At 51.8% G+C, this 14,149-nt stretch overlaps 1 protein-coding gene across 4 annotated transcripts in view; it reads left to right on the plus strand.

Moving 5' to 3' along the window:
* otud7b (OTU deubiquitinase 7B) overlaps positions 1–14,149 on the plus strand; it is a 37,168-nt gene that overhangs the window by 9,991 nt on the left and 13,028 nt on the right. For all 4 annotated transcript variants that reach the window (XM_064351083.1, XM_064351093.1, XM_064351066.1 and 1 more), the window contains exons 2-5: positions 12,423–12,663; positions 12,906–13,076; positions 13,360–13,623; positions 14,026–14,127. In XM_064351083.1, the coding sequence (XP_064207153.1) occupies positions 12,579–12,663; positions 12,906–13,076; positions 13,360–13,623; positions 14,026–14,127 (622 nt within the window). In that variant the 5' untranslated portion in view covers positions 12,423–12,578. The remainder of the gene's footprint in view (positions 1–12,422; positions 12,664–12,905; positions 13,077–13,359; positions 13,624–14,025; positions 14,128–14,149) is intronic.

A 14,149-nucleotide genomic window follows, 5' to 3' on the forward strand; every position in this document is an offset into this window, starting at 1 on the left:
GGTGTGCTGTAAAATGTTACCTGTAACAGAGCCTTTATTGGGAGTTATGTTCTGTAGCATAGCGTTCTGGTGCTGGAGAGATTCATTATGAAACTTCACTGGGAAGTATGAGGAAGTCTTACGTTTAAACTCACTAAATTACTTTACAGCGGAATTTAATGAAATTTCACTTCTTTGTAAATGATGGAGAAACAACTTGCAGAAAAAACTGGTATTCTGGCATGCTTTCATTTCAAACCCCTATGTTATTACAAGGGAAAATACTCATACGGATTTTATTAACTGGACTACTTTCTCTGTTGTTCTTATTTGCATTATTGTATTGAAAGTGCATTGGCTTGTGCTGCTCCTGTAGATTAGTGGATGTCAGGCGGAGTCGATACCACCACCTGTGTATAATGTACCACTACCGTAACAGTGGAATTGTTTTAGTGCAGTCCCTATCTTAAGGGGGTTGGAGGGGGAGGGTAGAAGACGGGGAAGCAGAATAGCGGCGTTTGAAGATTTCGATCGGAAGCGGCCGTGAGCTCCAGGTTCGACCGGCACTCGTCGGGGGTGCTGAAGCCGCCTTGGGTCTGCTAGCGGTGGCCGTTGAAGACGCGTGCCCCCTCTGTGCTGCCCCACGCGCTGCCCCCTCTGTGCTGCCCCCTGTGCTGCAGCCTGCCCCCCTGTGCTGCCCCACGCGCTGCCCCCTCTGTGCTGCCCCACGCGCTGCCCCCCTGTGCTGCCCCGCGCTGCCCCTCTGTGCTGCCCCACGCGCTGCCCCCTCTGTGCTGCCCCACGCGCTGCCCCCTCTGTGCTGCCCGGCTGCCCGCGCTGCCCCCTCTGTGCTGCCCCACGCGCTGCCCCCTCTGTGCCACTGTATATCCACAGCACTGAAGCTTCTTCCTGGAGCTTCACTTTGCCTGTGGAAAGAATGCCCCACACAGGTCTCATTTTTAAGCATTAATTCACTCTGTTCAATGGCAGACGGACCGTATAATTCCCCTCCATTTGTTGACGTCCTCTTAGAAGTGCTATTTTGGGTAGGACTTCTTTAATGTTACACAAATTGGGTAGGTGACCTATGCCTGCACTAATTTGGTAACACATACAGATCAATAAGATGTGGAGATGTAACCATGCAGTATAAAAGGTTGAAAGGGCTACACTAAAGTACACAGTAACCCATATACAGTGCTGGTAAAACAAAGGGCTGTGATCCTGCTGCTTGTACACACACTGAAATGCTTTGTGGAGGTTGTGCAGAATGATTAATGTGCCCCATTCAATACTCAGGGCAACATACCTCATGAAGTGTTTACAGCAGTGGCTCGGAGTAGTAAAAACATTCATAGAGAGCGTTGACTGATTCGCTCAAATGGTACTTCTCTCCCAAACGGGGCCAGAAAATAAAACCTGGAAAACGAAAATGATATGAAATCAAAATTCTACACTAAGTCTGTCTAAATGGTAGTGTTCTTGGCACTTACTGCTGAGTCATCATATTATGACAAGAGGGGGCTGCAGTGCTGTATAACGATTAGGGATGTGAGCTTGTAATGCAAAAGTTGCAGGTTTGGTAGGTTCCATTCTAGAGTGAAGTGCTTAACCTGTGTTACTTAAGTATAGGCTGGCCGGTATCCATCTGTATAAGTGGATGCTGCGTAAAACTGTAAAATTATGTTAAGTCGCTCTGGATAAGAGCGTCTGCTGTATTTATATAATGTAATGCACCTGAGATTTCTGCTGGGGATATCCCTAACATCCTGCAGCCGTTTAATTACCACTGAGCTCGGCTCGTTCTCCTGTGCTTTCTTCGCTTGCTTTAGTCTGCTGTCCTGGTATCATTCAAGTGTAACTGATAAAGAGCGAATGTACTTTACACAGATGTACTGTATTACATCTCTTGGACAGCCTGTTTGACAGTAATAATATGTGGACAAAGCATGGATTCATCCTGTTGGGTCAGTTACTGTAACTGTATTCGCATGTTTCTGATCTCATCAGTCACCTTTTTGATTTGGGTTTAGTTTAAGATGTGGACACTAATAATAAAGACATTTAATGACATTCTTGATTTAGGCCTGTCTTTTAACAGCATGTGCTAGTTTTCTCCCACTGAAAAAGCCTTAGGCCTGGCAAAGGTAATGAACAGAACAGAACAGAACAGAGCAGACAGCCTCTGACTGTGCTTAATGTGGTCGTGCGTCAGTGTGGTGTAGTGTTTAGGGATCTGGGCTTGTAACCTAAAGGTGGCAGTTTCGATTCCCTGCTAGGACACTGCCGTTGTGCCCTTGATGCATAAGCGGTATCGCTTCAGTAAAATATCCAGCTGTATAAATGAAGGCTTTCTAAAAACGAGAAAGTTGTGCAAGCTGGGCATCTGCTAACTGCCCGCAATGTAATGTAATGTGATATAATGGTGCCATAGGAGTTAATAAGAGACTATCAACATCATTTGTATATTAGGCTAATTCATGGCTGTATTTCTTTATTAATGGGAATTATAGACTTATTTGTATCTGGTACTGTGCTGCATGCTTCAACATGTAATAGATATGAGTACATAATTCCACTTAGTCTAGTGAATATTGTGTGGTATGATCATCACGTAACCCATATAATTAGGCACACAGTCTCTCACACAGCTTAGCCAAGGCCATGTAGCGTAAGTACACTCTGTTAACTCATCTTAATTGAGCGGAAACCGTAGGCATGGATGTTGTGTTACTGTGGTGTTGGTATACTGTGGAACAGAACTGTGCTGGGAAATGTATCGCTCCACTTTTCCCGCACTCTCCAACTTTCCTTAATCGGAAATGGGCTCACTCTGTATTTCATGTGCGTTTCATTGGTCAAGTTCCCTGTCACAGACTCACAAAATGTCAACTTAACTTTGTAAGCAGGTCTTTGCTTGGATTCATTAAGTGCACTCTGGCAATAGTTTGAGTGCTTTTGATTTCTGCATAATTTTTAATATCCCCACTCAGCTGTTTACATGGTAGGAACTTGGAAGCCTTGAATATTCAACTCAGATCTGCAGCTGAGAAACTGAGGTGTTTGGAATAAATGATTTCCCACTTTATATGCTCCCTAATGGCCCATTTACACAATCAGGTCTTGATTGTTCAGCCTTATGTTTGAAGCATGTAAACACGATGCTGAGAGTACCGTGAAATATTGCCCATATAGCTCACATCAGAGAGTTTACACAGAGGGCGTTCTCTAACTGTAGCACACGCTCTGTGATTAGTGTACAGTGAGGTCATGGCGGGAGGCTCTGTCGGTTCGGGAAGATAAGCCCCACCCCCGTCTCCCTGTCCGCCTCCACGCTGTGCCAGGGACTCCATTACGGAGCGGCGAAGGCCTTCGGCCGCCCCGGCCGCTGCCCCGGGAGGCCGGCACGCCCGCCGGCCCAATTAAGCTCGGTAACGAGCAGCCAACGGGCGGCTCCGAGGAAGCAAGGCCCTTGACGGGGCGCTGTGGAGCAGTGACTCCGCCCCCATCGGCTCTGCCTCCCGGCTCTTTCTGATGCGGGCTGCTGTGTGCGGTCCTGCGTACGCAGGAATCCAGTCCCCGGTGAGCCGCTGTTTCTGAGAAAGGTATCTTTGCACCATCAGAGTGTCGATACAGCGCTCTAAGTAGGATGCAGACTGTTTAAATGAGTTGCAGTATAAACCAGGCCTGGGCTATTCAGGCTGTTTGCTCGTAAACCAGCAGATGATGGTAGTTTGTACATCTGGTGAGGTGGATTTGTGTCCAAATAACGACTTTAAATGGGTTAAATAAAAAATATCTAATATTGTACAAAAAGCAGTAAAATCTCTGTCTCTCCAGGACTTAAGTTGCTTGCTCGTGTGTTAGTGTGCACCTTATATTTTCCTTTCTGTTTAACTGCAGGGAGTCCATCAGCAGGTCTTTCTGCAGTAGCTGCACATTGTCATCATGTCCGCACTCCGCAGAATAACCTGCAGTTTTTTTTAACCTTTGATTCCACGTTCTCCTCCTGTGAATTCTTCTCTCGTTAGTGCTGTGATTGGCGCTCGGGTGCGTCTCTCGTTTTCTGGTGAAAACCCCATTAAGGCAGAGCTGCTGTCGCTGTTTTGCCGGCAGCCACACCGGAATGTTCTGAGGCAGCTCTCCTGGGTTCCTTCACACAGAGCGGGGATGTGCACTGCCTCTGCCTCTGCAGGCATTTTCTTTCCTCCCCCCCGCCCCCCCCCCAAGACTTCGGCTCGCAGACGCTTTGAAAAACGATTTAGCTGGAAAGCAAACACTGCGCCCATTCGGCCCAGCTGAGTCTCGCCGCCGCGGACACTCTGCCGCGAATGTCAACGAGAGGAAGTGGCCAGACCGCGGTGTGCCAGGCGGTAGAGGCGGGAACACGCCCTTAACCCTCCTGCGCTCTCTCAGACCCATTATCCAGTCACTCTGGCTGGACGCACTTCCCTGTCCGTTTTTTACAAGACCCACAAAAATAAGAACCTTACCGACGCTCTAGTCGTGGTTCAAAAAAGTTTTGAGGTAAGTCGTGTCTTGTTTGCCTGTGTAGGCGCTTTTACGTTCCCCGCGGTAGAGCTCTTACTCGTTAACGCGTCTTTGTGATTTTTTAGCTGCTGGGTGTTTTTGTCTTTTTTTTTCTGTGTTCTTTAGTTTTTCTTCATATCGAAGATGGAAAAACCGCTTTCAGTTCTTGTACCTCTTGGACTTATCTTTTGCTCTGCGAGGCTATTTCTGTCTGTTCTGAACCAGAGGCCTTTTCATGAGGCAGCGAGCATGTGGAAAGGAGAGATAAGGGGTTTGCGGTGCGCGTGTGCGCCCCCCTCCTCCGAGATGGCGTCTCACGCATATCTTCTTTTGTGATCTTCTTCAGATTGGCGAGCGGAAACCTAAACCGTAGATCAGGGCTGTGCGTTTTCATTATGCAAACACAAGTAGGTCACTGCGTCCAGTGAAAAGCCATCCGCAGCGCTGCGAAATCGCGATTCACAGGAGTGTCTCTCTTTCTTTGTCTCTCTCTTTCTGTCTCTCTCTCCTTCTTACCGTTTCTCTCTCTCTCCGCTCTGGCTAAACCGGAGCCTCTTGGCAGTCCTGGGAGAAAGTGTGTGCTGACCCAGGGGGCTTTCCGGATGCTCTCTGTCCCAGGAGAGGGAGGGAGGGAGGGAGGGAGGGGAGAACATGACTGGGCGATGACTGCGTGATGACTGGATGACCTGGCACACTGGCCTAACAGGGGCCTGTTTGAATTCTTCCCCAATGACACCAGGCGACAAGCTCTTCTGAGGCCAAACCAGGACTTTCTGTGCCCCTGCTTCATACAGGACATTCCTGGGTCTGGTTTGGTCAGTGTTTTTCTACATTATTGCTACCTTCAATATGTTTACTTAGAAATTTTTTATTTCAGGGTGTCTTGCATTAATATGGAAACGACACATACTCTGTCTTGAAACTATCCAGTAAGGTGGATAACACCAGTTGTGAAATTAAAGTGTTTTTCCTGTATTCTGGCCTGAGCTAGAATGTAAATTTAATCATTTTCATATAATTTAAAATTATTGGCTAATACAACATACAAGGGTTTTGCGTATCGCATGTTGGATCTAATCGCCTTGTCAGTCCTCTTAACTAAATGGCAAAGTTGCAACCTCATGTTATGAAATAAGGAGAAGGTGCTCGTTGCTTGCTGGGCTCGGGCCTTGTTTAAGCACAAGCTTTATTAAAGTAACTGTACGGTATGTGCAGTTACAGTGTAGGCGTGATGTGACATGACGGAGGGAGCTGTGAGCAGGCATTCTGAGATGGCAGCCGACAGTCCCCCTACTCCGTACTGCATCCTGGGAAGGGAGGTGTTTTACACCCACAGGACCCCCACTCCATATTGACCGAATTGACCTGGACTTACCTCCCTACGCCCTGGGAGGTGTTTCACAAACTTCCTACGGTCCCCCGGACTCAGTGTTGCATTCTGGGAGGGGAGGGGCTTCACACGCTTCCCAGCAGCAGGGGATGCTGGGTCTCAGGAGCTGTCGCGCTTAAGTTATGTAAGTGTCCCTGGGTTCAGCAGACTAAACCGATTAAAGGAGTGCGTGGCGGTTACGGCGGTTACGATTGGCTGTTGGTTTGCTGTCCTTCTGTTTGCCGTCCTTTTGAGCGTATTTGTTTAAGCAGCGTGTTTCACTGGTTAGTGTAACGGTTAAAGTTCCAGGTTAAAATGCAGCCTGAAGTGTTGACCTCCTTCATTCTGGTCCAGGTGGGCTTGTGCTTCTAGTTCTGGGCGTTCAACCCGCCTTCAAGCTCCAGCACTGGAGGGAATGGGCTGGAAACGGTGGTTTGTTTAATCAGCAGTCCAGGCGGGACACAGGCTCACAGACACCGGGCCCCTCTGGGGCCGTGCTCCAGCGGCAAGGAGAACAGAAGCGGCGAAGAGGGGAGTGTTCACCTGTCCTTTCCGGCCCCGGTCATGTGACCTGTGTTGGGTTCGTGCCTCTCGGGCGCCGGCTGGGGCGTCCTGGGCCGTTGTGCGCACTGGGGAGCTAATGCAGTCTGGCTGGCTGCTAACCGCGCGCGGGGTTGCAAGTTTGAATCCCGCGTGAGCCCCCGCTGGTGTGCACCTGGGCGTGGTTCTCCGCCCCATTCGCTGCTGTTCGCGCGGGTAAGGTGTGAAACGTGTGCTGTGTAAGCGAGACTGATGGACGCGTGTAAGGAAGCCTGCTGAGGTAACGCTGTAAGTCGTGTGAACGGCCTGACTGCGGACTTTCTCTGGGGTGGGGGCATGAGATCACATAGCCCTGCTTCCCGGTGTGCAATGAGGGCACCAGGACAGGCCTGCTGAGTTTCAGGGAAGGGCAGGGCAGGGGGGGCTCTCTCTGGCCAGCACCATGGAGGCCTTTCTGACTCATTGGCCCTTCACTTGAGCGGTTTGTGTCCACGGGAACAGAGAGGACCGCCCGTCTTTCTTCAGAGCTCCACTGAACATGTGCAGGAGAGACGAGACACGACGTAGGCCAAATTTCTCAAATATTCTGCTTTTGTGGCTTCATTTTTCCTGTTCCTCCTTTAAAGGGGAAAATCTCACCATGTGGATAAATTCATATGTGGTTACTTGATGCTTATTGTGGTAGCTTGGTCATGTCCTGCTTGGTCTTCGGATTTGCCGTTGTAATGCCATTCCCTTCAAGTGTTTCACCAGTGTCTGATAGACACAGACAAATACTGTGCCGTGTACTACAGCATAAGAGCTTGAGGCAAGGGAGCACGCGAATGGACATGTACACTGGCTTTCAAACTGATGTCTAAGAGAAGGGAACATCGCGTCGAGATGCTAACTCTCGCTTGATTGAGTGAGGTACCCTCGCGAGTATTAACGACGGATTTAGACATTGCAAAGCTAATGTCAGGAGCGTGAACGCCAGCATAGGCCTCGCCTGTATACAGTTTCTGATTAAACAGTTCCTCCCAACCACCTCACGTGGAGTCTTAGTTAAGGAGGGTCCTTCCTCACTCTTCAGCTCCGAACGCTCGCTCAGAGGAAGAGCTTTGCTACTGTTATTGAACGAGTAAGTGGGGTGAACAAGTAACGACCAGTTCCTGTCGTCTGAGTGACGGTTGGCTGGCTCTGGCCCCTCAGCGACGGCACCCGCAGGCAGCCGCTCCCGCGTGACGGCGAGCGGCACGGCCGCCGCGCTCTCTCCTGCGGGGGCGAGCGGGCCGCTCGGCGCCGACGCGTCTCTGCGCGCCCCCCCGCGCAGCGTGGGCTTAGCCGGGACGTCGCGCTCGCGCCGCGAGCCCGGCCTGTCCTTCTGACGGGCTCTCCTTTACACATTCCTGACCGTTCCCTCTGTTCTCCTGCCCCTCAGAGCCCGCCCTGTCTCTCGCCCAGGCAGGGAAAGCTCTTCCCCACGCGTGCATTCCACCTAGACGACCTCTGACCCGATGATGCGGAGGCCGGGCCCTTTCCCGCTGACCCCAGCCCGCCTCTGAACCCGCCGTTATCGGAGAGCGGTCAGAAACTCGTTTAGCGCCGACGCTGTGTCAGTAGCGCTGCCTCGCTCCCAGCAGCACGGCTAATCTTTCCTGATAGCGCATTTCTGAGCCTGTGTCTGTCTGAATGGTTTTCATTACTGCATAGCTGCGTACGTGCTCTAACCTGTCCCACACTATGCAGTCCCAGTGCTTTATATAACTTTTATTTTCATGTGCCACTCTGAAGAGATGACTAGTTTATGAACTGCTCTTTGGTAACAGTAATGAAATTCCTGACATGCACCAGCTGGGACTTATTTGGAATGAGTCCTGCTTCTACTTTTTAATTTATTTTTTATTTTTAAGAAATTAAAAACATTTTTTTTTTAACTCATGCACATGAAGTTCATATTCGATTAGGTAATACCCCCTATGTCACTATGACGTATTACCCACTTCTACAGCTGGATAATTACTGTATGTATCAGCTTTGACCATGAATGCGGAGCTGCTGCCTGCCGTTTGAAGGTGAGGCCGTGTCACTTCCTGCAGCCCAGCGTCATGCGCTGTCCACAGAGGCCGTGTCACTTCCTGCGGCCCAGCGTCGTGCGCTGGCCACGGAGGCCGTGTCACTTCCTGCGGCCCAGAGCCGTGCGCTGGTCACGGAGGCCGTGTCACTTCCTCGGCCCAGAGTCGTGCGCTGGTCACGGAGGCCGTGTCACTTCCTGCGGCCCAGCGTCGTGCGCTGGCCACGGAGGCCGTGTCACTTCCTGCGGCCCAGAGTCGTGCGCTGGTCACGGAGGCCGTGTCACTTCCTGCGGCCCAGCGTCGTGCGCTGGCCACGGAGGCCGTGTCACTTCCTGCGGCCCAGAGTCGTGCGCTGGTCACGGAGGCTGTGTCACTTCCTGCGGCCCAGCGTCATGCTCTGGTCACGGAGGCCGTGTCACTTCCTGCGGCCCAGCATCGTGCGCTGGCCACAGAGGCCGTGTCACTTCCTGCGGCCCAGCGTCGTGCGCTGGTCACGGAGGCCGTGTCACTTCCTGCGGCCCAGCGTCGTGCGCTGGTCACGGAGGCCGTGTCACTTCCTGCGGCCCAGCGTCGTGCGCTGGTCACGGAGGCCGTGTCACTTCCTGCGGCGCAGCGTCGTGCGCTGGTCACGGAGGCCGTGTCACTTCCTGCGGCCCAGAGTCGTGCGCTGGCCGCCGAAGCCTCTCCGTGCTGCAGGACGCCTGCGTCTCAGAGCAGCCGCGCGCTGTCCGCGATGTGGTTACGCGACGCCGTGGGAAAGCCGAGTCGTACCGCGAAGGAACCGCGGCGCGGCGCATGAGTCGTGCCGTCGCCTAGGCGACCTGGGGAGAGCTTAAACCGCAGAATGTCTCACCTCCACAGAAATAACTGAGTCATATTGCAGGAATTAGACAACGTGCTCGGTCGCTCCACGTGTGAGCGCTTGGCCTTATTTACCCACTAGCAGCATCCAAGCAGCAGGTGCTCTGTGTTTATCGCTGAAATGGCGTGTGATGCAATAGTAAATACGGTTCCTTTCGGGAGTGTCACCTTCAGCGCTGAAGGACGTGTCTGGTTTATCTGTATGTGTGCCTGCATGCTGTCCCCTGCAGTAATCGCGCAGTCGTTGGGTCCGTGTTATGAGCAGCCGCTAAGCTGTGACCTCAGGGAACCGCACTGTGCGCTCGTCCATCACCCACGCGCCAACCTGCGCAAACCTGTGCAAAGCTTTGCCAACCTGCGCAAACCTGTGCACACTCGTGCCGACCTGTGCGAGGCCCCAGCGTATTTCCAGTATGACACCCTGCTGTTTGGGCCACTGTGTGATGATTTTGACCTCAACTCAACAGAGAAAAGCTCCACCAATCTTGGAGCTCTTTGGTTGCAACCAACAGAAGAATGGAAATGGTGATTTAGTGATACTTTCAGGCCATGTTTTGTGTAGGAACTTCCAGACATGATAATGGGGATGGAACATTGACATCATCACTTTGCTCATAGATACCAGAGGGGAACTCCACCAATCACAGGGTATTTTTGGTAAAAACAATCCCAATGGTGATGGGTGTATACTTTTGTCTGTACTTTCGGAAGCAAGATATAGGCCTAGCCGCTATGTATCCACCAGTCCGCATGTTATGGTGTTCTATTGGTTCTTACTAAGGTACCTCTTGGTTGTTGAAGCTCCTCTCTGTTTTGTGTGAGTGAGGTGACATCATGTTCATTTGGTCTGTACTTCCCAGGCCCTGTTTTAGAGATAAGAAGGTGAGCAGGTTTCTGTGTGTGTGTGAGTGTTGGCTCGGAGAGATATGGCCCATGTGGTATGCTAGTGCAGTCAGAGGCAGTGGAATCAATATGTAGGCTACATTTTTAAAATCCCCGCACCTAAAACGGTCTCCTGAGTTACTCAGGTGAACTTCAGCCCAGTGGTTTGTTGCAAGCATTGACTAAGAGTGACTGCATTCTGATGCTGATATCAGCTGGGCATAGCTTGTTTTATGATAAGGGGTATTTACATTAGCTCACACGGTTCCTCTCCCCCACCCTTATCTCCAGCGCCTCTGCTCTTGCTGCTTTTCAGTTTTCACTCTTGTAAACTGAATCGGGGTCGACCTGCTTGCTTCTGTTCGCAGAGGTCTGGCGCTCCGGACTACACAGGACGTCCCCTTCTCATGTCAGCTTGTGTTTACATCCTTTCTCTAACTTTGTATCTTCAGTTAAGTCCTGGGTCACATGACCATCCCAGGTCTGAGCCATATGATTGAGGTAAATTGGGTTTGCCTAACAGTTCGACTTGGCTAGGTGGCTTACCCACATCAGTAAGCCAAAGTCAAAGCAGTCCCCCCTGGACTGGAGCGTCTGGGAAGACGGCTGTGGGCGTGGCCGAATGGCTGCCGCCCCCTGTCACGGGTCAGTTTTCCGGAAGGAGGCGGGCTCTCTGACTGTGACCTTGTGATTGGCACCCTCGGGGGAGGGGGAGCCTCAATGAGCAGCGCAGTCTCACAGTCACCGTGACGGGACATCCACCTGCCTATAGGCAACCATGGCTGTGTACCAATGAGCAGATGTAGGGCCCATTCCTGAAATGCTCCCGGCTTCTGAAAGGGAAACATTTTTATTACCTGCGGTCACACTACTTTAGTACTGTGCCTGTTAGTGCAGTGACTGCGTGTTAGACTCCACATTGGAGTAATGAGAGCATACACACATTTAATAGCGGCTTGGGAACGGTCTGAGTCTCAGAAACGGTGTTCAGTCTGGCTGGAGGTGAAATTCTGGCCGTTGGGTGCGTTACACCAGGACCACGTCCTCAGTGCAGAAAGGAGAGGTCGCTGATAAAATGGAGGCCCTTTGTAAGTGCAGCCACACCAGCGCTCTCCACGCGAGCCCGTGACCCCCCGCTCGCCATTGTTTCGCCAGCCTCTGCCCGTCAGCACTATGTGACGGCGGTCGGGGGCGGCATGTGACCGCCAAAGGTCACGGGTTCAAACGCGGTGCGGAGACCTGCGCTGCTGTGATCTTACAGCGAATCGAATGCAGAGGAGTGGATGGGAATGCTATGTGTATGGCTGCTTCTTTAGCGATGCAGTTTTATCATTTAGTATATCACTCTTAGCCGAGCAGTGCAAACTATAGGCTAACTCAAAAGCGTGTGCCAATCAGTCATTGTTTATCTTTGATTAACACAGTACCAGGGTTTTCCCTAGGTTTTCAGAGGGCTTAGGTGCCCTCAACTATATTTTGGAACAGCGTTTTTTTATTTTTTATTTTTTTTTAATATATGAAAAAACGCTTTGACCAGCGGTTTTCATCAGAAAAAGACGTTACGTGTGAACACAGCCTAACTTTGTTTAGCTACCAAGCCACGTTAGATACTAACGTTAGTTCAGTCGAGGTATCTTTATGTAACGTCAACTAACTAGCTTCGCTGGCTAACGTTGTCATACAATTTTTCCGGACCGTGAAAACTGGATTACTTGTTTACATTTTTGACAGATGTGGCTAGTGGGTAAATCTATCGCTGTTCCCGTCGCAGCAAAATCGGAAGCGCTATCCTTAAATTTCTTCTTACCGTGAAGAGTGCCTGACCCGCAACCGTAGTAATGTGTTAACACGGCGGCACAATTATATCGAGAAATACCATCTTTGGAGAAAAAACGCTATGTTCTGTAAATTAACCTACCATGCATAAAGACATAAAAACGCTCATCAATCACCCACTTCTATTTATAATGCCATCATAGCGCGTAGTGTTTAAAACCATAAAGCCACCTCTCCGTTTTTTTTGTTGTTGTTTTTTTCAGCGCATTTTTACATTCATTCTGATACGTCGCCTAAATGCCTTTTTACGTTCATTCGGCTTAAGGCGCTCCCCAAATTCACTTAGGCGCTGCGCCTAAGCCTTTCTGTGGTAGGGAAAGCCCTAAGTACTATTTTTTGATCTCACCCTCTCTCTCTCTTTGTCTGTGCAGGTGTGGCTGTGACTGTTGACCCCAGCAGAGGAGACCGTGTCCCCCCCCCCCTCCCCCTCACCCCTCCTGCTGGCCTCTCAGGGAAAACGTCCCTCCCCCCCCATCCCCGTTTTCTCTGTCCTGATGGCCCCCACCACACAGTGACTTCATGATCACATGACCTTGGATATGGACGCAGTCCTGTCCGACTTTGTCCGTTCCACAGGAGCCGAACCGGGACTGGCGCGGGATCTGCTGGAAGGTGAGCGTGAGCCGTCTGGTTGGAGAGGAGGCCCATGGGTAACGGGCGTGGCTCGGGCTTGTTCTCCATGTCAGCTTGACTTCGTCTCGTTTACAATCGAGGAGCTGGGTCAGAATCGCGGGCTATTTGGCCGTGTTGAGTAGAATTGTTCTTGCTGATGTGTATCATTTGTCTGTGACATGTAACCGATCGGTCCCGTCTCTTTTTGGCCCAAACCGAAGGTGTAACGATTGTGATTTCAGGAAAGAATTGGGATCTCACCGCTGCCCTGAGCGATTTTGAGCAGCTTCGGCAGGTGCATGCTGGGAACCTGTCGTACTCGTTTGGGGAGGAGAGGGGACTCTATCCCTCCGAGAAGGAAATGGCCAGGGTGGTACGGCCCCCTCTGCTCCGGCAGGACGAGGTGGTACAAGGTAGGAACGCCGCTTCAGCCTAAACCCGATCCCATTCATCTCTGTGCTCACTAGGGCCCATAGTCCTTCCTGTCCTCCGCTTACACGCCTCACGTTTTTCTGTCCTCTCTCCCTCCCTCCCTCTGTCCCCTCTGCCTCTCAGACATCCCTCTGTGCTCTCCTCTCTGCTTTGTCTTCCCGTCCTTCCTGGTCTCTCCGCTCGTAGCCTCCCGCCCCTCCCCCGCTGTGTTGCCCTCCGGCTCGCGCGAGCTGCGCTTCACCTGCCGTTCTCCCGTGCTTTCAGCCACGGAGAAGCGGCTGTCGCGCGGGATCTCCCACGCCAGCTCCACCATCGTGTCGCTGGCGCGCTCGCACGTCTCCAGCGCGGGCGGCGGCGGCGGCGGGGGCGGGGGCGGCGGCGGCGGCGGAGGCGGCGGCGAGCCGCTCCTGGACACGCCCCTCTGCACCTTCCAGCTGCCCGACCTCACCGTGTACCGCGACGACTTCCGCGGCTTCATCGAGCGCGACCTCATCGAGCAGTCCATGATGGTGGCCCTGGAGCACGCGGGTGAGCCTCACCCATGAGTTTCCCCTCACCCTCACACAGGCCTTTCAGGCAGTGCGGCCTCCTGGTGTTTGGCAGAACGTGAGTAGCTGAAGGCATGGGGAAAATGTTGTGCTGTCGAGGTCAGTAAGTGCAGCCTTGAGGATCGTTCCTGGTCAATATTGTACCAATTTTTCAGTTATGTGAGATTCCCTCCGTGTTCTTCCAATAAAATATCAATTTGCTGTCTGAAGCAAATGGATGTCAGAAATCCATAGCTGTCACGGTCAACGTCTCGGGCCTTACATCACACTTGGTAGCACAGTGTCTGTGCATGAACTTCAAAACCTCTGGAGTGTGATGTCACGGGGACTAAAGAGGTTAGGCGTTGCTCTGAAGGTCTTCTTACCCTTTCCCTGTGTGCAGGTCGGCTCAATTGGTGGACGCGGGTGGTGCCCAGTTGCCAGAGTCTGTTGCCGCTGGCGACGAGCGGGGACGGGAACTGCCTGTTGCACGCGGCTTCGCTGGGTGAGTCGTCACCGGAGTGCTG

Source organism: Anguilla rostrata, chromosome 1 (assembly GCF_018555375.3).
Source record: "Anguilla rostrata isolate EN2019 chromosome 1, ASM1855537v3, whole genome shotgun sequence".
Classification (NCBI taxonomy): Eukaryota; Metazoa; Chordata; class Actinopteri; order Anguilliformes; family Anguillidae; genus Anguilla; species Anguilla rostrata.